Below are 27,611 nucleotides of genomic sequence, written 5' to 3'. Positions count from 1 at the left end.
GGGATGGTCGTTGTTACTGCCACGATTGCATTGCGTGCCGTTCGTGCACCGTTAACAACGTTTTCGTTAGGTCGTATATGACCGTTTTGTCAATATCCGTCATTTCCGGCGACAGAATGGTGCCACTTGATAGAAAAGTACGCGAAGCTTCATGATCAGCCTTGCATACATCGCCTAGCCTGCTTCGAAGATGACACAGATTTTTCACCCGAAGGCCTTATATCCGACCCAATGTGACAATATGTATCCCTTTTTTCTAATTTTAGTTCCATTGAGCCAAAAGTTTCATCGCGTGTTCAACCTGATTGAATCACTCATCAATGAGAGAGATTCGCTAACATACCAAATGAGAAGAAAAATTTTTTTTTATTAAATTTGGCCAAAATTCGACTTTAGATTTAGCTACCTTTGATTAGCCTATAGAATTTAGCTTGTTGCGTTAGTGCTACCGCTTTAGGCATAGGCGAGGGTGCGAGCAACATCTTGTTAGTGCGTCCTTTTTTCGTTTGGTTGAGAACGTAGAGTTTTTGCGCGTGTGTCTAGTGGCAATGTTACAGCTATCGCAAAACTCATCTTCTATCATCCAGTCCGATGATCCACCCAATCAGACGAGACCAGCGAAAAGTGGAGGGTCAGCGGAGATGATAACAATAAAGTCTCTCTCGTAGCTACACAGTTGAGCATTGTAATCAGTGTTCGGCAGTGGCCCGCTAGTAGTGAACGTGGTTCTTGTCGTTGGTCTGAATTCGTCGTTCAGTGACTGGTTTGAAAGGTTAATTTTCTAGCTATTTGAAATAAACTCATTCGGAAAATCGCGCAAATACTGTTCATCGATTAAACTTCCATCAGACATCGGCGGGTTGGGGTGTCGTTTGGGTCGGTCGATGCAACACTACATTCCTACTTCGCAGCAATTTCCCTCGGTAGTGCCACGAAACATTCGCTCGGAACCTTTGGAAAAATGCTTCCTTCTCTTCTCTGCTGATAAAAAGAGATTCAATCTTAAAGAAACACATGACGGTACGAAGAGATAGCGATGAGTAAGGTGGCTAAATGGCTAGCAAGACGACAAACAAGGTTTGCCGGTGATTACGTAACATTCGACGCGTCAAAGTAAAAAGTTCTCACGAAGGTACGACGACACTCACAAGAGGCACGCTAGCGAATCAAACAGCTGTTTACTTTAACGGCACGCGTGGCTGTAAATCGTATGGGTGACGCATAACTCGGCTAGAATTATTTTTAAACTTTAATGTGCTCGGGAAAGGATTTTTTAATTTTATTTTTGCTTGCGCTATAATTGATTGAAGTTCATTTTATCATCTTGTGATTTGATTTGAGGTGTAAGAGCATAACAATCGTCACATTTCGTTAGTTTCATTCGGTTTAGTCTTCTGGTGATAGTTTAATTCGTTCAAGGAAATATACCAATTGAAACCTATCCTTGATTTGTCGACGACTCGGCAGAAACGGTACTGTGAAACTCTGTTCAGTTAGTTCATTTTTGAACTCTGTTTGGAACGGAGTACGATAAAAAACGACGAAAATGAATGTATGTGTCGTTGGCGCTGGAGTCGTCGGCTTAACGACCGCACTGGAGCTACAACGTGAGTTGCGGAACGCAAATGTTACCATCTTGGCTGATCGGTTCGAGCAGGACACGTGTAGTGATGTTGCGGCTGGTCTTTTTCGACCCGGAACCAGCTTTTCCGGCTCTACAGAGGAAATAACCAGGTAAGGTGAATACCATAATATCTGCCGTCTGCGCGCGACTGCTCAAACAGAACGCCCGTTAATAAAGTAGGCAACGGAATTTTTCAACATTAATCTCATTTTTGAGTTAGCTAACTCGTTGGTTTAAACAATGCTTCCTTAAGGTCGTTTTTCATTTTCGTCAACGTGGAACGTTAGCATGTTCTCCCCGAAGTGGATAAGGAAAAGAACCGGAATCGTGAAAATTGCGCCATGGAACAAATGGAATTTCTTCCGGGTTGTGAAAAACCAATTACTCATAATTTAATTGAATAGAGAAAATGTGGCCTAATTTAGAAAACAATGAATGCGCTACGAACTTTTCATGACACCTACATTGCTACGGTTTTTGCCATTAGCACCCACGACGAAGCCCGATAGGTGGTGGCGAGGTGTCGGAGTACGTGTGCAGTGATTCGCTCCATTAGACACCTGTCGGAAGCTTTGCACTGGGCCATCGGATTGGAACCTACCACTGACGGATGGACGGTCACGATCGATAGGATTCCGCTGCCCGCGATCTCCTTTCGCTTTGTGTTCACCTAAGGGCCTGGCCGGGTCCAGGGGTCCAGCCAATGGAAGTGTTATCCCCGTGCAGGCCACGTTGTTTCTTTTCGCCTTTATTTTGCTACATCCTTTCTGACATTACGTAATTTACAGCTTTGGTGTCGTTTTGGCTTACCTTTGCTTAGAGGTTTTCCTTCTATCTGCTTTTATTCTATTACCTGCTGCAAACACTAGAATAGTTCACGGTCGAAACACAACACATTCTATATCGGTTTTTTGCAAGTGGCACATTTCTATTTTAAGAAGTAGAGTGCATACAAGCTCTGCTCCCTTTTCGGGCTAAACGTATCAAAATCATGTTCATATACTTACAATAAGCAAAAAATATTGAACTTTTAAGTGATGATCCATGTGTTCGGCGGAATTTACCCTTATGCTAATACGTTTTAGAATGGTAGTGGCAAACTTCCACTCTTGATGGCCATTTCCAAAACTACAAAATATGATGAGATATTTATCTTCCCATTTGCTCTCGTAAAGCGTTTCAAACTTCACACCATGATTCACAGCACGTTGTATCATGGAGTTTGCATCATCAGCAATCGATTTTCGACGGTTGACCGCAATAAAATTAGGCCGCAAACATGCTCTTACCTCGCTGGTAGGACACCAATCAAAATCAATGGTTCAAACAATGAGATGTTACCAATTGAACCTTAATTCATTGGTGTATTAGTATAAATAATGGAGTATCAGTTAGAAATATTATCTGCCGGTGTTAATGTTATCATTTTGTGTGAGGATTGTATCCTTCAATTTATTACAGCGCCTGCACGTGTGTGTTTGTTCAAATATTTTTTTCGGAACAAAAAAACAGGAGGTCGACAGGTAGAAATTATCGGCAATGCAGCTCTTTTCCAGCTGCTTTTGTGACTACTTTTCCGCAATCCTCTAACTCTCTTCACTTGCTATTATGACCAATGTGTAGCTGCGGTTTGCAGTCGGCCACATGGCATGTACGGCACGCTGACCCGCGGCAACTGAACAACGGAGGACGAATCTCGGCGTCCCCGGTCATGCGGCCATGTGAGCCACTTCGCTAGGCTTGAGGGCTGCCCTAACCAAATGGGGACGAACTCTCCGTGGAGTGACCCTTGCCCGTTGTTGCATGTATCGAAGAAGCCTTACTGGGGAAACCATTGACTTGCACAAAATAGGTGACAGAGGGAGGTCGGCCTCTAATAAAATGTTAGCGAACTAGGCCATCTTTCGCTCTTTATCGATTTTTCATCATTTTGAACGGTGGGAATTTTTTTTTCTCAATTCACAACATTAAGGCATTTTTCGCGCTCGATTAGACACCTTCGTCGCTGGTATTAGGTGGCACTTAGGGATAATCAACAAAATCAAGCTTTTGTGCCTTCTTTTTCCAAAATTGTGAAATTTGTTTTTATTCTTATCGCGGTTGTCGATTGTTAAAGAGTTCCGTCTACTTCCATGACGTTCAATTAAAGAACTAGGATACACGGACGTACAACGGTCGGTGGACGGTGACTAACTTCTTCCTAATGTTTACCAGTCACGCAAAAGTAACGTACGGTAATTTGAACTGTACTGTCTCAAAAACCACTAAAGCTGAATCGCCAGTTTCTAGTCAAGGAAAGCTATACTAGGACAACGGCTGCCGTGGCAAACTGTTTTTGATAGAAAATACAGAAATATATACAAAGAAAAACGAGCCTCATAGACACAAAAGTATAACTGTCATGGCTATACATTTTGGACTAGATCACAGAATTAGAGCTCTTCCAACAAAGGAAATGCATCAAACGTCCATGATTTTGTATGATGCCATACTTTTATCTTCGGTAGTTTTATGCATATTTATGAATTTAGCAAAATATTACAAAACGGAAAGCTGTTTTAAGCGGAAAAAAATCAGAACAGGAAGTACATCAAAACAGTTGTGCATTGTCATTCTGCCTCGTACTATGGAATCACAAGTTTAAGAGAACATTTAATGTCCGTTCCCCAAATCACCCTTTTGCATGCAGAAAATTATGTCTGTGACCGACACGAAAAGTTGTCGTCGTTGAAATTACCGTCTTGAAATTACCGTAATTCCAAATATCTTTCCGTCTTATAATTGATTTATCCGCCTTCTCAGGAAATGGATTTCAGACGCCTACGCCTATTGGGACGACCTTCGCAAGACGGAACACTCCTTCCAGGCTGGTGTATGTCAGATGTCGGGCTATATTTTCTCCAGCCGTGATCCTGCCATTGTGAGGGTAAGCTAGTTATTATCGGACGAAGTATGGAAAACTGTGAACTAATTGTTTACCTCCGTAGAATCACTTTATTGAAAAGGTTGTACCAGTTTACCGGGCGGCCACGGAACAAGAGTTACGGCTGTGTCCGGGTGAATGGAAATATGGCTCATTCTTCACCACCGTTCTAACGGAGTGCCGTCTTTTCCAACCGTGGGCTACTGAACGGTAAGTCATTGGGTTGATTGATTAAACGCTCATGTATAGATACTAAATTCTGGTTTCTTAACAGGTTCCTGGACAACGGTGGACGGATTGAAACGGTTAAATTACTCAGTTTCCAACAGCTACGCGGCAAATTCGATGTGATTGTGAACTGTTCCGGTTTAGGAGCCAAACGTTTGTGCAACGATCATAAATTGGTTCCTATAAGAGGACAAGTAACGAAAGTACGTGCAAACTGGGTAAAGACAGCATTCTACGCGGATTTCGATACATATGTCATCCCAGGCTTTGACGGAGTTACTTTGGGAGGGTGCCGAAATTTTGATAGTTATAATACGGAAATCTGTCGCCACGACACTGCGGCCATCCGGGAACGTTGTGAATCCTTGCTACCCAGCCTGAAGAATGCACCTGTTATCCGGCAGGCCGTTGGGTTGAGACCGCACCGAGATCCAGTTCGCGTTGAGATTGAATTACTGTCTACACCAAACGGGACTTTCCGCATCGTGCACAACTATGGACACGGTGGATATGGCGTCACAACGGCACCAGGAACCGCCAAGTATGCAGTGCAACTCGTTAAAGATGCCTTAAAAAGCAACAGTAAATTGTGAGAAGCAATGCCAACGAAATCAAACTGTTTAAAATAATAACAGAAAAAACATTACCAAACACTATTGTTAGAAAAATTACACAATAAAAATCAAGTGTGCAGACGGGTTGTTCGACTGATATGTAAGGTTGGCTAAAAAGAAATCCATTATCGGTAGATGGCTTTAGTGATCGATATCTCGTGATGTGTCGATCGTAAAGTTTCAAGTTTAGGCTCGCTTTAAAGCTAATACTTTACACTCAAAAGCTTTCACTGCTTTCACTGTTTATTGTTTGTTTCATTCGTTTGTGAGCTATAGGGTGTGAACAATGAATATCAACGAAGAGAAAATTCGGTACATTTTACAGTTTTTGTCCGAAAAAGGCGAAAATTTAAGCTTGGCCGCTGAAATTTTGCATGGTGATCATGGTGCGGATACTCTAAAAGCTAGTAACGTGTAATTTTGGTTTCATTGACCCGTTTCAGTTTTTTTATGTTAAAGCCTAGGCAGACATGTCATCGAAAATGTCGATAAAATCTCCGAAATAATCAAACTTTTTTGGCATGTTAGTAATCAGAGCATCGGCCAGGAGCTAAAGATCAACCATCGAACAGCTTAATTCCATTTGCGCAAAGCTGGATTCAAAAAGAAGCTCGATGTTTGGGTGCCACACCATTTAACACAAAAAACATGATGGATCCAATTCCTATATGCAAAGTTTCCCATATGACCAAACGGAACGAAATTGACCCATTTCTTAAAAGGATGTGTAGTGGGAATAAGAAAACGGATACATACGACAATGCTGTGTGGAAAATATCGTAATCTAAGCGTAGTTTAGCAGCTCAACCGGTGGCCATATCAGGACTAACGGGCAAGAAGGTTCTACTGGGTTTACGGTGGTACTTGAAAGGGACTTATTATGAATTGCTTCCGTGTAGCCAAACACTAAATTCAGATCCTTACTGTCAATAATTGCATCGTTTGAAGCTAGCAATTGACCAGAAACGACCATATTCGGCCAACGGAAGAGGTTTTGTGTTCCACCAGGACAACGAAATGTTATGCACGTCTTTACAGACTCGCCAGAAAGTCCGGAAGCTTGGCTGGGAAGTTTTAATGCATCCTCCGTATAGTCCCGAATTTGCACCAACCGATTGACACCTTTTCCGCGCATTACAAAATTTGCTGAGTGATTAAAAACTGAGATCAAAAAAGGATTATGAAAATGAATTATTAGAGTTTTTCGCCAATAACGAGGAGGAGAGTAAGAGAGGCATTATGAAGCTAGTTTTAAAAAGCCTACAGCCTACAAAAAGCCGACAAAACGGTGCAAATTTGACGCATCGCATCGGATAATTGAAAACATCTTAAATAAAGTTTTGAAATTCACGCAAAAATCGTCGATTTCGTTTTAGCAAGCCTATTATGAAAAAAACTGCTACAAATCTTACTTTAACTTTGAAACCAAGTTACCTTTTCACCAACCCAAATGTTTCGAAGCTTTTTCGACGAAAGCTGGTGAATACGAATTGATCGACAGTGGGAAATCGACGAAACGCACACTTGGCTACTTTGTTTACGATAAATTTGACAGCTCAGTTGTTTTTTTCTTGTTTTCTTGCCGTCGAAAAAGTTAAACACGCTGCGCTGTTCGAAAACAATAGTTCTGCATTGAAACAAATAAAACAACTCAAGTTCTGCTGTTCATTAAACATTCTTTGGCAGATTTTGCAGCTCAATTGTGCAACGGCTGTGTTGTGTGCATTGTTTTGCAGGCGTCGCCTTGTTCCAGGTGCAACCGTGGTTGAAATTGCAGGCTCAATTCTATGAGCAAAAGTGAGAGCTGCAGAAAGACGGCCGGAATGAGTCCGTCGGAGGTGAGTAGAATCGAATGTGTTTGTTGTCGATAATTTGAGCCAGAGAATTCTACTTTGCCCGCTCTAATGTAATAACACTAGGTTACAGAGGAAGTTAAGCAATGAAGGAGATAAAAATCGTTGCAGTGTGACACATTGCCATGTGCATTGAAAAACCCCCACAGGGAATCGTGTTGTCGAAGGTTGCACCTAGAACAGCATTGATGTCGCTAGATTACGATTACTAACTCAGCCTGGTTTGCTTTAGTCCAAACGCACTCGTAACTGAGTAAAATCGTTATCTTTCTCGGGGGTTATCTTCGACACTGAGGCTACAGCTGAGTCTGAGCTCAAGGTCAGGCTGAACTTTTCTCACCCAGTTTATTGGACCTCTGCCAGGATCGATAGACGAGTACGTCATACCATCTGTTAGGGTATCGTTGGGTTTAGCTATTTTATTCAGTGAACAACCTTTAATCTAATACCGATTTAAGGTTTAGTATCCTGAGGTTTATGGAAAAAACGAGTGTTTTGATGTTTTCCTTTGATTAAACTATACGATTGCACTGTGCTGGTCTGGTTCCTCTTAAATGAGTCACTGTCCACATCGAGCACCAAACGATTTGATGTTCGACTTTTAATTTTTCTTATAAATCAAAATAAAGCTTCCGTCCCATATTTCTATTCCTGACCCATCACCGGATATAGGCAACAAATTCCTTAGCACTCAAAATATGTTTCCCCTTTTCTGTCAACGATTTCACTAACCGCCAATCCAATCGATAAATAATTAAAATTAGATTTGATAAACAGCGCCACTTCGATTTCCAAACATAACTCGTCGGAAACCCTAGATGCAAGTTTACAGGGTGCGAAGACCTGAGGAGGGCTGAATTCGGCAGCATCGATAAACATAAACCGTGAGTCATACACGAATCACGATACGTTGTGTTTCCCAGGTCAAAGCTAATGCTCTGCAGGTTCTTGCACGGCACCCACCGCCAGTCCGAAGGGCTGTTCTTTTGATCCGATCCGATGAGATCCGAAATCCCTCAGATATTTACGTTTGTCGAAGTGGCAGTCGATGAGGTCAAGTTTTTTCGTAAACACTACAGAAGTATAAATCGCCCAAAAAGTTGCTTCTACAATGGCAGGCGGGTCCGGAAGCGAAGACGATCGGAACGAACAGACCGCCCAGCAGCCGTCTATTTACATTTTCTCGTAGCATGCTGAGCTGTGGCAGCATTGACGAGATGGAAAAACAAAGCAAAACATTCACTGTTGTCCACATAAATAGACAAATAGATACCTTTTCACAGCTTCAAATCGATCATTCATTTACTATTGTATGTAATTGATATGAATTGTCTTTTCTTTCAATTAACCAGTTCATGAACAGAAAGAAGAAAATGTCTTATGAAATCCAGATTCACGGTGCTAATTCATTTTCTTTTGTGCACTGTTTTTAACAAATGGCTTCTGCTTACCATCTGGCGCATACCGCTAAGGTAAAGACGAGATTAATGATGGACTCATCTCCTGCGGTTATGGATATTTCAGTTGCGTTCGTCTGAGCACAGCACTAGTAAACGAAGATCAATTTTTCCTGGTTTGTGGGATCATCAATTATAATCCATTGGACGAACAATTCAAAGTGCATCGATTACTGATGAATATTGCGAGCTGGTACAAGTAAAGAATGGTCGAAGAATGTTCGCGTGTCGTATGATGCACTCTTACTTAGCCTTCTGTGCTGAATGAAATTTCTCTCTATCTCCTTTAGCCAGCAGTTTCTTTCCTCTACAGATCTTAACGTTGCCCGTATGGCTGTATTATTTAAGTGCTTTCGACAAATTACTACAAATCGGTAAAACTCAGTTCACCGTAGCTTTAAACATATTTGGTTATCAATGTCGAAACAGTTTATGTGTATAGTGAACGTCAGAAAATACATAACTTATGAACAAGAACATTCTGTTCATCCTGATAATTACTTTGTGCACCAATTGTTTGAAACTCCTCGTTAACGCTACCAACTTGCATTGTTGGTGATTGCTTCACAAAGGCGGAAATTAACAGCGATATGTTTCACTTAATTTACTAACAAAATACCTCTTCTCGCTCAGGCAGTCCTTGGTGGTATAATTCATCGCAGAACTAATTGCTTTTAAATTACAAAACATTTAACGCTTAATTGAAAGGAAGCGGTATTTTTCATTGCTGTGGAATGTGCTATTCCTTTGCAATCGGCTCGAATTGGTATCAAATCGACCTCAAATTATAAATATTTATAAAACTATAGTACAAATCCGTGATAAGAAATTTCCAACCCGTTTCGTAAGGGGATAATATAATATGTTAAGAAATAACTTAAATGACCCTTTTTCTCTTTTCATTCGCCTGTGTATGTTGTAATCATTTTGCAGGAAAAAACCCAATAATACTTTTTGTGTTTAAGACCATGTTATCTAGGAAGAGACGGAGACACCGTCCATTGTGTGGCGTATCAGTCAAACGTTTTATCTGATGTCCGGCGAATAGCCATGGTCATGGTCGGTGGTCGCATAAAACCAATCCTTCCACTAAATAGTTAGAAGTATTCCACTCTCGCGTATGTGAGCTCGTTCTCTCGGGCTCTCTCTACAATGTTTGATCTCACCACGCGTTGTATGGTTCATTTTCGCGGCTCACTTCTCATTGCTCAGTGTCGGTGAAAACAACGCTCGCGAAACATACGCCAGCTCGATATTACGGCAGCGGCCATTGCCTGAACGCGGATGGTCGCCTGACGATCACTTTGCTGATCGCATCGCAGTCGGTCGGGATCCGCGGTTCGTGACGGGCCTCTCTTCGTGCCAATCGGTCGTTTATTGTGTCGTGAACGTGAAAGTGAAGGCGGTTGCAATCGGGAACGGAACACCGCCACAGTGGGAACGAAAACGTGTGTAGGGAAGGTTTGTGCTAAAAGACACCGCAAAACCTTCTGGTATTTCCGGATGCTGTGAGGTTCTTCGATTCGGTCACGTTCAGTTTCTCGCTGTGGTTCTGTTTTGAGTGCTACCGAATCGTTTCTGTGCTTTCTTGAGTTGGGAAATTTGGAGCATTGCTCACAGCACAGGGAACAGAACATACCGATACAGAACACCGCGGGAGCAAGCGAGACTATCCCGAAATGGAAAACCGATGAAAACTCTTTTTGCTTCACTCGCGCCAACATCAAGTATCATCACTTTGGGACCGCTGGTCAAGCGGGTTGTCAGCGGGACGCAGTTTAAAAGAATCACGACCCAACCGAAATTCGATCTGATTCGGACTAAAGAAAACATTTAAATGGGATACCCTTTCGCGCTTGCGGGCGTGCTATTTGCGGTTACGATTTTGTATTTTTAATTCAATCCAAGTCGTAACTTTGCACCGACTTTACCCTCGTTCGGCTACAATGGTTCGACTATTTTCTGAAAAATTAACTCAAAAGAAAATTTGGTAAATAGCACTCAAACAAACAGATGGCCAATCGTTTGATGCGGTTATTGGTCGATTTTTGTAAAATGTATGGGCATTTGAATCGAGTTGAAGTTTCACTCAACCCGTCAGGCCTGTATCATATTGCGAGCATGAATGACTCACTGTTTCGTAAAAGATAAAAATTATGATAAATGTGTTTAATGTTCAATAACTTGAAAATGGCCCAAGAAGTTGAACCGTTTCATGGCGTTCGCACCATGGGCAACTGTTTTTTGTCAACACCTCCCTGGCTGTCAGTTGCATCGGTGTTGCATCGGCACTGTCCAAACAAGCTAGCGGAAAGACCTAGCTTACGTTTCTCCAGCTTTGCAACGAGGATTGTTTTTCTTTCTTCTGGTCCCGCAGGGTTCCGGCAGCTGGCCTTGTGGTGTCGCTGCGTTTCACAAAGGAGCAACTCTAATCCATTTCACTGGGAGCTGGCCCTATGTGGCCCCTGTGTGGTGCACATCGGGAGGTGCATTTGAAAGACCAACCATGGTGTCCCAGCACTGTGGATCGCTCTGGACAGCGGTTGTGAAAAAGCGCAATCCGAATAAAACAAAACAGCTCGCACCAAACACGGGCAGATACCAGCAAACCCGAACCCCTGAATGCATTATTCTCACCCGACGCAGTACTTCACAAAGAAGTGGCGAAGTGGCCTTCATCGTAGCGGCGGCATGCGGCATCTGGTGCGCGCGGTTCGCGTTTGAAGAGAGTTGTTTGTTTTTGTACAAAATTAGAGCACTTATCTGACCTCTCGTTAGGTGAGGCAATGCATTACATCCTGCAACAACCCACATGGGTGATAATTTTCATATTCCCAGAAGCAGTATCCCTTGCGTAGGGAAGTCGCTAATGATTTTGGGGATGTTGGTTTGTGTTTCACGTTTTCCTAGGTGTGAAACAAGATTCCTCGGTTCGGCGGCATTGCATTGTGCGCAGCGGACAATCGTCTGCCCGGGCCATTCAACTGGCAAACGAGATAAGAAGGGCGATTGTGATAATGTTTAACAGTGTTGCAGAACCTTACAGAAACACTATATAACGTTACGTTGGAAAAATAGAGCTAGAGTTAAGAATGCTGGATTTTACTAAAAAGTATTTGTACAATTATTACCGGTAATAATATTTAATTATTAATATTATATACGAAAATCAAAGCAATCAGCCTTGAACTTTCCCTTGTGCTCCTCAGTGGTCATTAGTGCTAGGGTTGATGGTCAGCCTTTCTTCTCACGGTGACCGTATTTTTATTCAACCATGATGAATGTGCATTGTTGCTCGCTGTCGATTTGTTTTCTTATTTTTACCCTTATCCTTTCTTATGCGCATATGACCTTATGAGCATTTATGTACAAAGTTGTTCTTCCATTTGATGATAATGGTCGATTTTTCTAACTTGCTAACATTTCGAATGCTGTGGCGGTTTTCGCGAATCGAATGAAGATCACAAACCAGACTTTCAATGTGGACAGCAGCACTTAATCGCTGTTCTTTAAGACGACGAAGGACAAACTGGATGGAAAAAGTGGAGGCTGCGTTGTGCCGTTTCGAAGAACGTCTGAAGGAAGTGCTGTGACATGCTCCTCATATTCATGTCTGATCGATTTCATTTGTGGGTTAAGGCCTTCGGTGACTGTGTCTTTTCTGCGATGCACTGGCCGTTGCAGTAATGTCCTTCATCTTGCGTAGGTTCGGTCTTTTCGCTGCGTACCTTGGGGCAGGGCTTTTGTCTCGCACCACTTCTCAGCCGTTTGATGGCGATGCCCTTTTCGCATTGTCTGCGATGCAACGCCAATTGCCTGAGTTGACGGTGACTTAAAGGAAGTGAGTAAACGACGCCAGACACGTACGTATATTGGCAACGACCCTTCCTTTTGCGCTGTGCGCTGTTCAATTTTCACTGCGAATTTCCCAGGCCAAGTGCTTCATGGCGCGAGTTAGCCGCATGCCAACTGGTGGCAGAAAACGTTCGATCATCACTCACACGACTTGTTTACCAAACACATCCGGAACGGGAATCCGTCTGTCAGCTCCAGGAGATGCAGAAAACTTAGGACCCCGGGAGAACCCTAGGGTCGATGCGGATGCCTGCCGGCAGTCAACCCGTACAGTGCACCTCTCCCAGTCCGACTTGCAATTTGCGTGTGCCTTAAGCTACCTTAGGAGGACGTGTACTGTGGAGTCCTCGAGAGTGGAGTACAAATAGACCGCCCGTCCGTGTGTCCATTACCGAGGAATGGAAAACTTGGTGTGGTATTTTCGAGTGAACGTGCCCCAACAGCCGTGCGAGAGATCGAACGAGGCCAATGCTCGGCGTGCCGTGCGTGAAAAATCACTGCCGTTTGTCGAGCGATCGAGCAGATTTTGTGAGTTTCAGCACATTCTTTCAGTGCGAAAAGTGACCTAGCAACTAATTAGTCGATCGAATTTCAACCGTTTCGGCAACCGGCGTTCGGTGGCGTGCTTCCCACTGATTCTAGTGGCAAAACGGTGCACTGTCGTAACCGGTGCGCACGATCATCGTTTTCGTCACCGCAAACGTTACCAACGGCAGGCTGTCAGGGTTCGAGAGTTGTTGCCTGTTTTTTTTGCACAAATTGTACACGCAGCAGCTGTGCGTTTTCATATTTCCGAACACTTTCCGACATCCGTCGGTGATCGCGTGCTAATCACTGGGATTTGTCTCTCTCGGCGTGCCCCGGTCTTTCTAGTAACTTGTCTATTTTTATTTTCTTAGTGTCCGGCGAGACCGAGGGCTTGAAGATGATGTATTGAAAACGGCAGAGAATTGACAACGACCATTTTAGGGGGTCGTCGTTTACGGGACCTCTGAAACCAGGGTTGCAATTAACGTACTGGTGTTATTAGTTTAGCGTAGGGGGCTTTCCGTTTCCTATGACGGGAAGTGTTTTCAGATAAATAGAAACCATGCGGATTTATTAGTGGTATGTACCCCTTTGTGTCATACGCTTGGCACGTTCGAAATACTTCGAGCCGTCTTTTTTATGCTAAAACAATTCTATTAAAAGATTGCAGATAATAAGGAAGTAGAAAACGCGGGATTATTCAAATGCCACAGGGAGGTTTGGGTGAAACAATTTTCCACGCCAGACATGCCGTTGTCTTTGCATGATCTACACAGTCGACCATCGGGTTCGGCGCACTCCAAAAACATCAACCGACGCACCAAGCCCGTCCATCGTCTGGTGTTTTATTTTATTAGTCATTTCATCTTTACGCTCCTCCGAACGCACAACATAAGCGGCGTATTCTGGCGTGTCTGGTGTGTCTGGCGTGTCGGTTTTACTCACTTACGGCACCAGAAATCCCCTGTAAAATGGCAGCACCGAAGGAAGCGACAGCAAACTGCAATCAACGCCCATGCCGAGCGTCTCGCTATCGAAAGAGCGCATCTTTTGCATGGGCATGAACCTAAATCGGGATGGGCGGTTGAAGATTTTATCCCGCAAGTCCCGCGTGCGGTGGTGGCAACCGATCGGGACCCTTTCCGAGCATCACCCCTGGGTTCGGTGATTCTCAACCTTTTTATTGACGCAAAAATAATACAAATCAGCTTTAGAAGATTGAAATTAACCCCACCGTAGAGAATCAGTCACTAAACTTTGTCAGCAAGTTCGGTAGGGCACAAAATTGCATTTCTTTTGATCTGATTCAGCCTATCAGCTTCGCTTCGTCGTCGATTGGAGAGGCGCTGGCCTAGACTCACTCTTGGGGCTGAGAAAACACCAAGCGCAAACGAATTTAATGGAGCGTAATTTATGGATTCCGCCGACCAGCTTCGTTCAGAGCTGTGAGCGACCGCTGTGGGGCGCGGTTTGGAAGCAATGTCTCAAGTGCTGGCCACAGAATGAGCTCTACACCCTTATGGTTTGCCATCAAGCACACAAACACTTGCTGAATGGTTCGACGAGATCGAGTGGCTGATGATTACGTGCGATTAATGTGAAAGAGAGGACTCTCCGGGACCGTTCAAGTGGTGGCCTAACGGTTTAAACTCCTGGCAAATTGGCAGCAGAGTTGCCGTTCGAGAGCCATCGCAAACGACGATCGGCTACTAACGTAGCACTGGTGGCCGCTCCAAAGTAGGATGTCATCGGGAAAACAACCCGAGCTCACACGGTGGCCATGGATTGCAGTTCCGTGCGCTCTTTGACCACCAATTTCCATCCAATGCACCAATTGCGCTCAACTTAACGTCGAAACGGTTCAAAAAAAAGTGGACCTTTTACTGTCACAAGATGCAACGGCGAGTCGTTAAAAAGTGTAACGTTGATGAACGCCGGCTGGGCTGGTTGATAAATGAGCGTGTTTATAGCCACTCCTTGTCGGAAGTTGCCTCTGCGGAGTGCATCGTTTCGCCTTTCATAAGCCATTTCTTGTTGCTTCTCGCTGGGGTTCTTCTTTCGGCGGACACCAAACAAAGAAAATAATTACGAACGCAATAGGATCGCGTCAAACCACCGCCACCACCATCCCTACCACAGGCGTTAACGCCAACCCAGCGGCAAGTGCGATGGATTATGGCGTGCGAGCGTCCCCAACGCATTAATGGCTTCCATGTCCGTCGTTCCAACTGCCCGAAGAACCAAATCTGTTCTGCCGGTACTGGATGGTGTTGATGAATCGTCTTCCGCCAATGCGCCGAGTGCATGAGGCACAAGTTTTATTTTCGCAGAAGCAAGAAGAATCTATGCTCTTGGAATTTCATGCAGATGATCGTGGTTGTCCGTTTTGGTCCATGTGGGCCAATTCATATATGTGCAACGCATTATTTTGGTTTTGTTTCATAGTTTTAAATGGTTTTTCTCGTAAAAGTTGGACGGTGGTATTCTTAGTTAACACATCTCCGCACAATGCTGTTTGTTATAACAAAACAATTGCTACACTCTTCATATGAACGTATGAGAAGTTTCACTTCAATCGGTCACTTAATGTTTTTTTACAAGCCATTTAGTATCAACGTGTCACAGTATTTCTTACAATAATAGAAAAAAATACAGGATATCATATTCGACAATCGTCAAATCACTTAAAGAGATATAGTATAAGGCCTAGCCATCTCATTGAGCATTATAACCAATATTTTGACTGATGTTTTGGGTTCCCAAAAGCTGTTTGCAAAATGGGTGCCGCAATGGCAAAAATCTATGAATTAAAGTTCAGATTGTTGCAGTATCCACCGTATTCACCAGATTTGACACACAGCGACTTCCATCTGTTTTTAGACCCCAATAAATCCTGCGTGAAAAGCGTTTTTCATCAAATGATGACGTCATAGCAACTGTAGAAGCGTATTTTGAAGGCCTTCCAATTGTTCACTTCAGGGATGGAATCCTTAAATTGCATTCCCGTAGGATCAAGTACATTGATGTTCGGGGAGGCCATAATGAATAACACCGTCAATTTCAAACCATAAAAATGTATTTTTCTTATCGAGGCAAAGAACTTATTGAACAGCCTAGTACCTATTTTGATGTTGGTTTACTCGCTCAATGTGGTTGCACCGTGAAACCGGTAGCCAGGGTTTTCAATGTTAAATTGAGCTCTATACCTACGGGATGATGGGGATCAACTAGATATAAAAGCAAATCAATGTTTCCACTTTAACACGGTATGGACATCTGATGCAGCATTACTTGTACATCATAACGTGTGTCGTGAGTGATCGTGTCCGGTTTTCTAGCGTTTCTGGTCTGAGATTTTTCGGTGGTGATAGGTACTGAAGTATTGAAAAGATATTATTTTGGTTACACAGCGCAAAAACAAGTTACTAATCGTTTTCAGACGGATCTGGGAAAAATCAGTCTGCCTCTATGCTTTCTGTTCAAAACACCGGTGCAAAACATCGGTTACAATCTGCGAAAACTGAACTAATTACTAATTTAAAAATCAAACGGATCGCTTATTAATTACTCTTTAGAACCACTTATTCTAGGCTGGTGAGTTGCTTCCTTCTATTTTCGGTTCGGCGAGCAAATGGAAATATACACATACACGAATGTGAAAGCTGCAATCACCATCGTGTGCGCTGGGCGAAGTGAAGGTTACGAGTTCAATGAATGCGTTAAACATTTGTTTCAACATTGCCGGCGATGATGGGGCCCCATTGCACGTGTTTTTGCTTGATTAATGCTTCTCACGGCCAGCGACAGGTTTGGGGTTTGTGGTTCACTTTCGGTTCAGCGATATTGAATATTCAATTTGGCCTAATTGCAAGATGCTAGCCGCTCGCCGTGTTGCTCCCAGGATTCGACCCATACTTTCTTGCCGAGCGAATTCTGGCAATCGAACTGCAATATTTCATCAGCAATTGGACCTCTCCGACGGAAGAACGTACGCGGCAGTGGCATGGGACAACTAAATTCACGGAACAGTACCCATCGCCGCGAATTCATTGATGATTGAGCAATTGACAGGCACATACTCTGCAAACCTGCTCACCAATCGAAATATGAACGATCAATATTGTTCAAATTATTTCAGACTCACTTCCTGGCCCGTCAACACAACGGCCAACCGATGGATACTGTCTGGATTATTGCATTTTAATTCCTACTGGTCTTCGGCAACCACACTAATACCTCGAAGATGGTAAAAACGCTTAAATTTTATACGAAATCATCTTATACGAACTCAGTTCGTATTTTCTCGCCTTGCTATAATTGTCTACCATCGAACCTGTGATCAAACGACTTGAGATGTCACGAAACAATCAAACAATCATTGCTGCTAATCATATTAAACAGTTAATTCAATAAACTTATGGGCGATGAAAAAGCTATTGCCCAAACGGCGCTGTGCTTAGTTCTAAACAAATATTCGATAACAGTAGAGTTAACTCGAGCAAAGCCCACAGCACGTTATTGAACAATATGTCAAACGTACTTTCAATGTATTTGGCATGTCATACTCCTCAAATAATCTTATCATTCTTATCTTACCGTAACAACAACGATGTTCTTGGTTTGCTGAACCCGAAATAAACAACACTCACAGTATTCGTCTTGATCTAACTCGTTGTTGTTATCTTGTGAACTGATTGTGGATCAAGCTTGTTAGTTGCAACAGTATCTTTGGTTATTGTTTCACATCCATAGCAATTCAAAGTTGGGTTCAATGTACCCTAATTCAAGTAGAAATGGATGCGTGAAATTTGAAGTCAGTTCCTACCTCTTTTGCTAGTGGAAAAGTCTATTACGACTTAACCGCTGCAACCTTGAGGCAGGTCAGGACTTTCCGCGGAGCCATTGTGCCAGCCAATCGATTATGCGCTCGCGCTTCGGCAGGGACTTCCATTGATAAAGGAACGCAGATTGCAGACCGCGACGCCAAAGCAAATGCCATCGAGCGACGGTTTTTTGTCGAGACTCTGTGGCGTCCCTGGTGCTTTCACGCTTGCTCACGACATTGTCAGTTCCACCGATCACGAAAGCATACACGCCGATCAAACGCCCAAAGCCGGCCGAAGCCGATGCTCTGTTCCTTGATTGAGGGAGACAAGGAACGGTTTCCGCGTTTATCGTTGTCGTGCCGGCTCAGCATGGGACTGAGATTCGCCAGAAACACTCGAACACATCGACGCTCCGTCGGTTTCTAGTGCGACGGCTAGTAAGTGTCTAATTTTATGAAGTAGACGAAACGGTAACTTCATAAAACCGCGATTCATCGGCTCGGCTAATGGCGTTCGCAACATTACCCCGCTCGATTGTTGACATTTTTGTTCGGTCGTTCGCGGATGTTATGCAAACGAACATTCTGCCCTCGAAGCGGCCACAATGTGCTACGATGTTTGCCGTCGAAAACCAAGCTTATGATCGTATGGGTTAGGTCTTTCCTTCTGTTTTTATCTTCTACAGCAACGTTCCTTTTTCTTGTTTGAAGTATTAAATTTTAATGTTTACAAAATACGTTCTGTGCTAACCAATTAATCAGCCAAAGTTTTCAATTCGTGTTTTAACTAGAAAAGGCAAAATGCGAATGATTGAAATCCCTCAGATAGAAAGAAGTTAAAGACGTTGTTAGGAAAAGCAAATCAACACCATTTGTAGTGAAACTTTCGTGACGTGCTTGGTATGGACAGTGGCTGCGAATAAATTTATTACTCGCAGCTGTTAATCTGTTTTCTCGCTCCTGACGCGACAGCAGCTTCGTGACACGTTGTCTGTCATTTCGGTGAGCATTAATATTAAAGCATTGAAAAAAAAACAATCCCTGTAAATCCAAGGCCTATTTTCATCAGAAAGATGAGTGAAGCAAGGATTCTTGAAAGAAAACCGTATCGTTCCATAATTCCCCAGCCATCGGTCATCTCTCGTTGGACGCCAACAAGGAGGCCTAGCGGATGGTGAGCGAATGTGTAAAAAAAAAAATGTGTAAGGGGGCGCAACATGTTGGCCAAAGTTTGGGGAGATCTTAACTTTGGGTTAGGTTTCAACGACATCGATTTGTCACGGAGGTTGCGTGTACGGGCGGAAAAAGGGTGCCACTGCCTTGTTGGGCACTTTCTGTCCTGCGCAGCAGTAGCGATCATAAAACGGGTTAATAACGATCGCCACCAAGGTCGACATTTGTTTATCGGTTCAACCGGGCGTCGGTTGGTCGAAGTGGCGATATTACATCATATTTCCAACGGCGGTTTTTATCGCAGAGAATTTTTCTCGCCGAAAAATATGTTCAACACACGAGAGTTTTTGTACAATTATGATGTGATGTCATTCATCACAACGGCGGGATTGTGTTCATAAAAAAAATTGGCTTAACATCGGTTGGGGCTGCGAAGTTGTTATTATGATGGCGATCAGCGGCATTTTATTGTATCATTTTTTTCACATACTCACTTCCGTGTCGTCTGCTTTAGTAAATATTTCACGGACATGATTGGACAATTGTGTGATTTTTAATTATCCTTTGTGGCACACTTTAGTATATGTTATTAAAATTTCAAAAGTTTTTGAGAATTTCTGTTTTTTCAAACATCCAAATAGCTTCGTGAGCTTCGTGCGCATCGTACGCAAATGGCTGCCGTATCAATTCAGTTTGTTCTGTCAAACGTTTTCCCGCAAATCGAACACGTTCACTTCCGGGGACGCGAAACGATCGAGAACAGTTTATCACACCGACCCCGAGTTTGGTGTGTAGTTGCTTCAGTTACTTTCCCAACCGCAATTCGATGCCTCCACGTGGTCCACACGCGACTGTTTTCGTCCACGGTGAAATATGGCGCACATGTTATGGTTCCCAGTTGCAACAACGAACTGCAATCGAAGAAGTGCATGTAACGCGCCGATCTACATTGTAGCCACGTCGTCGATTGTAAGCTGGCGTGCAGCTGCGAATTGTTCATAAATTAGGCGTACGAGTTCGTGTAAATATATGTGGCTACCAATGGGGTTAAGTGAATAACGTTTAAACGTTGAACCGACAAGCCATTGTTCCAGCAAACGTCGATGGGTTTGTACAACCCCCGGATCTATGAGCTGCTAGAGCAAGAGCAAGAAAAAAAGGGAACCTAAGCGCATGCAGCGTAAATTCATATCTCTAGCGGTAGGGTAATAGATATCCTACTTCATTCCCTACTTTGCTGTGGTAGGTACCGTCCGTCGGAAGGAAGCTGATGTGTCTAGACTGTGTATCATTGCGCTGTGTACGTGTTCGGCATGCTGGCTTGATAGTTAGAATAGGCGATCAAAGATGTCATAACGATTATCTAACGCGGACGGACGTCATAGACAAAGCCATGGAAGTTTTACATCACCGGAGTAAACAGGCAAGCAGTTTGTGGAACGGAATTAACAAGCTATTCTTTGATCCATTTAAGGTTGCAATATTGGATGAATGCATCGCATGCAGTGTCAGGCACAGTTAAAAGAACTTACTTGTGAAAGTTCTGGTGAACATTTTGTCGTTCTAGAACGATCCAGTCCACTCATATAAGCTCGTTTATTGGGAACCTCGCTCGTGTAATCAATCTCGTGCGTAAGGCCGCCGTAGCCGTCACTGAAAGGCTGGTCGTTGGATCTAATTATCGTACCCAGCAGACGGGAGTTAACGCATGATTTACAACGCTGGGCAAATCACTTTACGGAGGTTATTTGCTAAAGCACCTTTCATTTGGGACCCAGTGTTGGAACAGTCGGAATAGGGGGAAACCGCAAATGAATAAGCCGTCAACAAGCACTATGGTGCAGAGATCCTTCTGTAACACTACAAGTGACTTGGGTTTCGTCCAACAGATAGATTTAAAAATTTTAGCAACTTTTGCAATCAAACAACGCAAAGTGGCTTTCCATGTGACACTATAATCAACAATGAACTAGCCCTCGATACTCGAACTAGCCTTGCGTTCGTCCTACAAACAACCCATATCCATGTGTTCCATGTGGGTCACGATCGTTGAGCTGATTGCGGTCCAATTTGTAGAGAGATTAGCATAATCGTTTGATGTCGTCGGCAGATCGAAAACATAGTTTATAAGTGGTTTGCGTCGCTTGCAGATTCGCCAGATCTCCACTCCCACCAGTGATCGATAGCACTCTGCGCTGCAGCGGTACGGACCTTAACTAGCGAGTGCAAAACACAACCTTCAGTTTATGAAGTTCATTGAAATTTAACACCAAGCCAAGAGCTTTGCCTGTCAGCAGATGTTTGGGTTGCAGCAGGGAGCCGCGGATCGTATGTAGGACCACCTAGAGACCATGCGCTCGGTCCGCGAGTCCTCTCTCCCTCGGCTCGGTCCTCCTTGAACCTCGGCGGTCGGTCACATAATTCGCATTCACGCGCCGTGTAGGGCATGCGCGCAGCAGTACGCCGCTTGCCAATGCGCTTGCGGCTGCACTTTTCCCTTTTTTTCACCGTGGCGTGTCTTGTACGGTTGCCGAAACGGCGGCGTAGTTCACGGTTCGCGGAACCGGCCGCCGTGGTGCAACTGTTTGCGAAATACGTGATTCACTAGACGGCAGCCGAAGAAGGCGGTTTCTCGACGGTGTGGGGTTCTTGGCTATTTACCTCTAGCTTAGTAGTGGTCTGGCTTTCCTTCTGCGATCGATAGTCTGTTGAGCATTAACATACAATAACAGAACGCTGCGGAGTTTTCTGCCGAGAAAGGCTTCTCGACCCAACCTGGGTCTTCAACAAAACGTGGGAACCTAATGTGTTTATCTCCTATCTAATAAACGCCTCCTAAAAATCATCCGTTTTCAGACCAATCTTTTGGTTAAACAAGTTTACCGGTCAAGTAGTGTTTTAGTGTGCTCTAGAGAAAATTTAAATTGCAGGAGTACGTTGAACTTGAACAACATTAGATCAATGTGCCACAGGACAATTCGAAAAGCGGACGCTCAGTGTATTCGGGGCCAGCACATGGCAATCGGTGCTGTTCGTGCACGATTATGACCGTTAGCTCCAAAACCATTCGTGAATAAGAGCACGATAGCAAACAGAAATCGCCTGAAATCGTCCCCTTACTCGTCATTTGGCACCGTTCTCGGGCCTAGTTATTCGTGAGTGACAAACATCAAGTGACGCCAAAATGTTTAATCGACTGCGGGTGCACAAGGAGAAACCCTCCAAGTCGGAATCGATATCCACCAGCAATACCGCCGTCATACAGGAAGCGACAAAGGAGAATAAAAATCTTGTGCTCGATAACAGTCGCTGGGAGGCAAGTTTCAATATTCGCTAAGTAGGCTAGATGCCTGACTCTAAGGCAACGGAGAAACCTTTTATCGTCCTATTAAACAGTCCAGTCCAGTTTGATTTGCAAAAATTAGCAAAATATGACCCCGAAGTTCTGCTCTTCTTCTACTCCATCTCTACAGCGTCGCCTACAAAAAGAACTGATGTCTTTAATCAAGGAACCCCCGCCAGGCGTGTCCGTGGACGAGGATAGTGTTAGTCAAAATCTAACGCAGTAAGTAGGGCAGGGACGGGATATGATTCAAGAGCGATGGGCATATTTCATTCTCATCGGTGTGCATCGGTTTCAGGTGGATCATAAACATCGACGGTGTGGAAGGGACCTTATACGAAGGAGAACACTTTCAACTGTTGTTCAAATTTAACAACAAGTATCCGTTCGACTCGCCGGAGGTAATTTATTCGTGTGTTAAATTGACAACCAACCAGTGTCACCATGTCACCTAATGGCCTCTGCCTTCGCTTCCTCTCGTAGGTGACATTCATAGGCTCAAATATTCCCGTCCACCCGCACGTATATTCAAATGGACATATTTGTCTATCCATCTTAACAGATGATTGGTATGTTGTGTGTTAATTGACCTTCGAAACATCGTTTAGGCTGGCTATTTCTACGCTTTATTTCTCGTACAGGTCACCAGCGTTGTCAGTTCAATCCGTTTGTCTTAGTATATCTTCAATGTTGAGTAGCTGTCGAGAGAAGCGGCGACCGCCGGACAACGGTATCTACGTAAAAACCTGCAATAAAAATCCCAAGAAAACCAAATGGTGGTACCATGGTAAGATTCTGGCCGCACTTGGAAAATAATTTCATGCATTAAATGTCGCTCTGCAATTCTCGTTGATCTGTAGACGATTCCGTGTAGAGAGAGAGAGAGAGCAAAATAGGAAGGCATTTGCTACCGGGACGGTGAACAACGGTGCTTGGACGTTGTTGATGCGATTGCGACTGCTTCTCATGTTAGCCACCATAGAAAAGAAATTATGGCGCACCATCGCGCAACCACCGAGCACACGGCTGTAATCAGTAGTAGTTTTCGGAGCGGTTCATCAGCAGTTACAATCAACTACTGGCACAAATTGAACACCACGCGTCGATCGTCGGCGTGGTGCGCTTGACGAGCGAAAACGAATCCTTGTACCATACGAGCAATATTTAGCTGTGAAGAAACGTCAGCGTCATTGTATTGTTTTTTTCTTCACAATAGATGCGAAATCAAACCGATCCGTTACCGTGCCCTTTGCTTACTCTCATAGGACAAGTTAACCGAGAAAATAAGGTAACTGGCAACGAAAGTCATCGTAAGCTGCAGCAGAGCAAAAAGAACAGGTTGTTATTGATCGTAACTCAGATCCAGTATAAAGAAAAGCCAGTGGGTAAGAAAAAGTAAAATGCGGCCGTACTGAGGTAGTCAGTCATATTCTTGTAGTATTGATAGCATAAAATTCCTCGCTAAATTTTGTGCTTAATTTATTTTAATGTTTTCCGTACGTTCGGTAGACCGTCCAACAACAACTGCTCGATGGACGCCAACAGTCAATGAATTAATTTTTACTGTAAGCCTAGCGTTGTAAGAAAGACATTAAAATTGGCGTAGCAGCAGAATAGACTGTTTTACTGTAACAACAACAAAAAACTTTCTTTTCAATCGCTCACGATTTGCGTTCGAACCGTACCAAAAATAAAAAAAATTATGTAAAAAGGTACGATTACTGCACCAGGTACCGACGGGGATCGAGGGCCGCGATTAGCGAGGAGAAAACCAGTTGATAAGATTAAGAATGGAGAATGTAATGTGTTCATGTATGATTTTGGTGAAATGTTTGCCCTAAAACACTAGTGGACTCGTCTCTAACAGCCACAGACACCATGTAAAGCGGTTACGTACATCAGATACCAAAATTACTCTTCAACATTCCCAGAATATTTTCCTTCTATAGATTCTACTTACAAAGGGAGGGGGGGGCTCGATAAGGTGCAAAACTAGGAGCGTGAAACTTTTTCAGCCGGGCGGTATAGGAACTAAGGACGTCGGAACATCAAAACTAAACCCTTTCCCGGGGGGGGGGTAGTGCATGATGCTTGAAACAAACAATTTATGTTAAACGAAACGAGCAGTTGGTGAGTCAACTTTTCAGCGAACTGCTCCTGGCACTACTTAGTTAGTATTCGAAGAATAAAATCTATAGTCTGTATTCGAATAGTTTAAGTCGGGTTTGTTGAACTGCAATCAAAATATACGGCATGATGAATTTTGCAGTCGAAGGAAAATTAAAACGAGAAACACGCGCCTAAGGCCACGCCGACTATAGAATGTTCCGCTCAACATTTATGCCCAGGTTTTGTAGTCAGCAAAATGGTTACTTTCAAAACAATTAGAAAGATGTGTAAACATTTTCCAGGCGTAAATATAAATGCAGCAATTTAACGAGTTGTTTTATTCATGCCATGCGTCATTTTTTATGACTTGATAACAAAAACGAAATAGAACAATGTTTGTACCCCTCCTTCTTGTTTGTACGATACACAAATATTTCGAAACAAAATTACTACGGGCCAACAGAATCTGCGTACCGAACGCATTTTCAACGAGTGCGGATTATTTTTCCTGCGTGTCTCGTGTAAACGATCTCTATCTTCTAAAGCAGCCGCCCATTTGACACGAACAGCGGCTGGTTAATTTTGACAGCTGTCATTAGACTTTGTGTTCGCTGCTTGCTTTATGTTGCTCAAAATCACATCAAGAGCCACGGATTAATGCACCGTTTCTGTTGCTTTTTCGAGCGTTCGTGGATATTCCTTTGCAAATAGTGCCCTCGATAGTGTACGGATCCAACGATGAGTCCTTTTATTAGGTGCCACTGAGCGAAACTGAGGAAGGCTGCGTGTTTCAGGAAGAGTGGACGATATCGTTCGCAGGTGGGTTTTACGAATGACTGCTGCTTTGGAGTAAAGCTTTTCCTGACGTACTTCCACTATTCTCACAGGACACCGCGTCGGCATCCTTCTTCTCGCCGGTATCGCCCACGGAGGTCAGCGCTTCCGCACTCTGAGCCGACGATACTACGAACCACAGAATGTCTCGCGGACCGGGGCCTATTCCAAACCGTTGGTTGCACTGTCCACGCAAATCGGATACGTTGGTTGCGGAACGTTTTCTCGCATTCAAGACGCCGCTGAAGCGAGAATTCCAAGCACAGATGCCGCTCGAATGTACTTTCACACCGTCGATGTTGTTCGATCTGATGCGGCGGCACAAGGTGCGGATCGGTCTCTGGATTGACTTAACCAACACGAGCCGGTTCTACGATCGACACGAAATCGAAGACAGCGGGAGCCAGTACATCAAATTGCAGTGTCGCGGCCACGGCGAAACGCCGTCCAGGGAGCAGTCCAAATCGTTCATAGAGATCGTGGAGGAGTTCATCCAAGGAAATCCCCTCGATGCGATCGGAGTCCATTGCACGCACGGCTTCAACCGGACCGGGTTTCTGATCGTCTCGTACATGGTCGAGCGCATGGACTGTGCGGTCGATGCCGCCATCATGGCGTTTGCACAGGCCCGTCCGCCTGGCATCTACAAGCAGGATTACATTACAGAGTTGTTCCGCCGATATGGGGACGAAGAGGATGCCCCGATGGCGCCGGAACTGCCCGGCTGGAGTTTGGAGTACGACGACGGAGAGCCATCGAATCAGCAACAGCCGTACCACTTGCAGCAGCAAGAGAACTTTGACGATGATCTAAACGAAGGAGAGTTGCCTCCGGGCGCGACTACATCTGAATCAAAACGGACCCACGAAGCAATGAGTGCCGACAATGGTGGTGGTGGCGGCAAATCCAACGGTCATGGCCCTCCCTCAAAGCGAAAGCGTCCCTCGTTCAACCCGAATGCCGTTTTCATGGAGGGCGTGCCGAACGTGACGCTCGTGCACGACGTCAGTCTGATCGGTCGCTTGCAAGAGAAGGTTCGCAGCATGTGCGGTAGCAAGATGCAGGGTTTCTCCGGTGCGCAGCCGGTTTCGATGGATATGCACAATATCCGCTACTTGACTGAGGCTCCCTATCGGGTGTCGTGGAAGGCCGACGGAACGCGCTACATAATGCTCATCGCTCGCGCCAACGAAATCTACTTTTTCGATCGTGACAATTCCGTGTTCTCGGTTCGGGGAATTCGATTTCCTACGCTGGAGGATCCGAGCCGTCACCTCACGGATACACTCGTCGACGGTGAGATGGTGATCGACACGTTCAACCAGCAACGCATCCCGCGATACCTCGTGTACGACGTGATTTACTTCGCCAACCGCGAAGTGCGAAAACTTCCGTTCCATCCCGATCGGTTGAATCTGATCGATCGAGAGCTGATCGGGGCGAGGACGAGGGCGATGCAGAAAGGGATGATCGATCGGCCGAAGGAACCGTTCGGTGTACGCCTGAAGCAGTTTTGGGACATTGGCCAATCGAAGGCTCTGCTCGGGCCCAAGTTCACCGAAAAACTAGGCCACGAACCAGACGGTCTGATCTATCAGCCGTCACTCGATCCGTACGAACCGGGCGTGTGCCCGCGGGTGCTCAAATGGAAGCCGCACGAAATGAACTCCATCGACTTCCGGCTGATGATAAAGGAAGAGGCCAAACTGGGGATGCTGCCCCGGAAGGTGGGCCTCCTCTTTGTAGGCGGCATGGAGCGCAACTACGGAGAGATTAAACTGACGAAGGAGCTGCGAAAGCTCAACAATAAGATCATCGAGTGCAAGTACGACGACAATGGGTGGGTGTTGATGCGCGAGCGAACGGACAAATCGTTCCCGAATAGCTACGAGACGGCCAAGAGTGTGTGGGAAAGCATTCGCAATCCCGTGACGGCCGATCGGTTGCTCAGCTTGATCGACAAGGAAGGGTTCCGATCGGACTCGGAACGCATGCCACCGCCGAGACCACAATAAGAACTTGTGCGGGTGGACTGTATAACTGTTATCCGTAAATGATGTTTATGTCAATTTTTTCTTTTTAAACCCCAATAAATTAATTTTATGTTACCGCCACCTGAATGTAAAGATTGTTGAAAATTATTTGTTTTCATTCGCATTTTTTTTCGATCAACTTCATACCCGCCCTTTGGAAACACATCACGAGCGATCTCAAATTCGAAATCGATTCGAATTTCAATTTGATT

General features: G+C 44.4%; 3 protein-coding genes across 10 annotated transcripts; all 3 read left to right on the top strand.

The window, feature by feature from the left end:
* The first annotated feature begins 698 nt into the window (after positions 1–698).
* LOC131210443 (D-aspartate oxidase) lies at positions 699–5,473 on the top strand. 3 transcript variants are annotated; one of them, XM_058203705.1, is made up of 5 exons: positions 699–772; positions 1,405–1,734; positions 4,427–4,550; positions 4,612–4,757; positions 4,822–5,473. In XM_058203705.1, exons 2-5 carry the CDS (start codon positions 1,547–1,549, stop codon positions 5,366–5,368), a joined length of 1,005 nt encoding a protein of 334 aa, XP_058059688.1. In that variant the 5' UTR covers positions 699–772; positions 1,405–1,546; the 3' UTR covers positions 5,369–5,473. The 3 variants fall into 3 exon arrangements, with proteins under 3 accessions (XP_058059688.1, XP_058059696.1, XP_058059680.1); XM_058203713.1 differs by having other exon boundaries at positions 701–772; positions 1,468–1,734; XM_058203697.1 differs by lacking the exon at positions 699–772 and having other exon boundaries at positions 781–1,734.
* Positions 5,474–6,981: 1,508 nt separating this feature from the next.
* LOC131216186 (ubiquitin-conjugating enzyme E2 W) lies at positions 6,982–24,847 on the top strand. Of its 6 annotated transcripts, none has more exons than XM_058210618.1 (7): positions 6,982–7,227; positions 21,937–22,396; positions 22,554–22,645; positions 22,722–22,824; positions 22,907–22,992; positions 23,065–23,210; positions 23,284–24,847. In XM_058210618.1, the coding sequence occupies exons 2-7, from the start codon at positions 22,265–22,267 to the stop codon at positions 23,295–23,297; spliced, it is 573 nt and encodes a 190-aa protein (XP_058066601.1). In that variant the 5' UTR covers positions 6,982–7,227; positions 21,937–22,264; the 3' UTR covers positions 23,298–24,847. The 6 variants fall into 6 exon arrangements, with proteins under 6 accessions (XP_058066601.1, XP_058066633.1, XP_058066609.1 ...); XM_058210626.1 differs by lacking the exon at positions 6,982–7,227 and adding an exon at positions 10,033–10,147; XM_058210608.1 differs by lacking the exon at positions 6,982–7,227 and adding an exon at positions 10,039–10,160.
* Positions 24,848–25,466: 619 nt separating this feature from the next.
* On the top strand, positions 25,467–27,384 carry LOC131214450 (mRNA-capping enzyme). The gene has a single exon (XM_058208826.1). It carries the CDS (start codon positions 25,510–25,512, stop codon positions 27,379–27,381), a length of 1,872 nt encoding a protein of 623 aa, XP_058064809.1. The 5' UTR covers positions 25,467–25,509; the 3' UTR covers positions 27,382–27,384.
* The last annotated feature ends 227 nt before the right edge of the window (positions 27,385–27,611 follow it).

Source organism: Anopheles bellator, chromosome 1, assembly GCF_943735745.2.
Source record: "Anopheles bellator chromosome 1, idAnoBellAS_SP24_06.2, whole genome shotgun sequence".
NCBI lineage: Eukaryota > Metazoa > Arthropoda > Insecta > Diptera > Culicidae > Anopheles > Anopheles bellator.
This window is presented reverse-complemented; position numbering and strand designations above follow the sequence as displayed.

Excerpts from the sequence above, each read along its gene's own strand:
- LOC131216186 (XM_058210618.1), top strand. The coding sequence starts at position 22,265 with ATGTTTAATCGACTGCGGGTGCACAAGGAGAAACCCTCCAAGTCGGAA. Across the intron at positions 22,397-22,553 it reads TCGATAACAGTCGCTGGGAG|CGTCGCCTACAAAAAGAACT; the intron begins GCAAGTTTCAAT and ends CCATCTCTACAG. Across the intron at positions 22,825-22,906 it reads ATCCGTTCGACTCGCCGGAG|GTGACATTCATAGGCTCAAA; the intron begins GTAATTTATTCG and ends TTCCTCTCGTAG.
- LOC131214450 (XM_058208826.1), top strand. The coding sequence starts at position 25,510 with ATGTCTCGCGGACCGGGGCCTATTCCAAACCGTTGGTTGCACTGTCCA.
- LOC131210443 (XM_058203705.1), top strand. The coding sequence starts at position 1,547 with ATGAATGTATGTGTCGTTGGCGCTGGAGTCGTCGGCTTAACGACCGCA. Across the intron at positions 1,735-4,426 it reads TCTACAGAGGAAATAACCAG|GAAATGGATTTCAGACGCCT; the intron begins GTAAGGTGAATA and ends CCGCCTTCTCAG. Across the intron at positions 4,758-4,821 it reads CAACCGTGGGCTACTGAACG|GTTCCTGGACAACGGTGGAC; the intron begins GTAAGTCATTGG and ends GTTTCTTAACAG.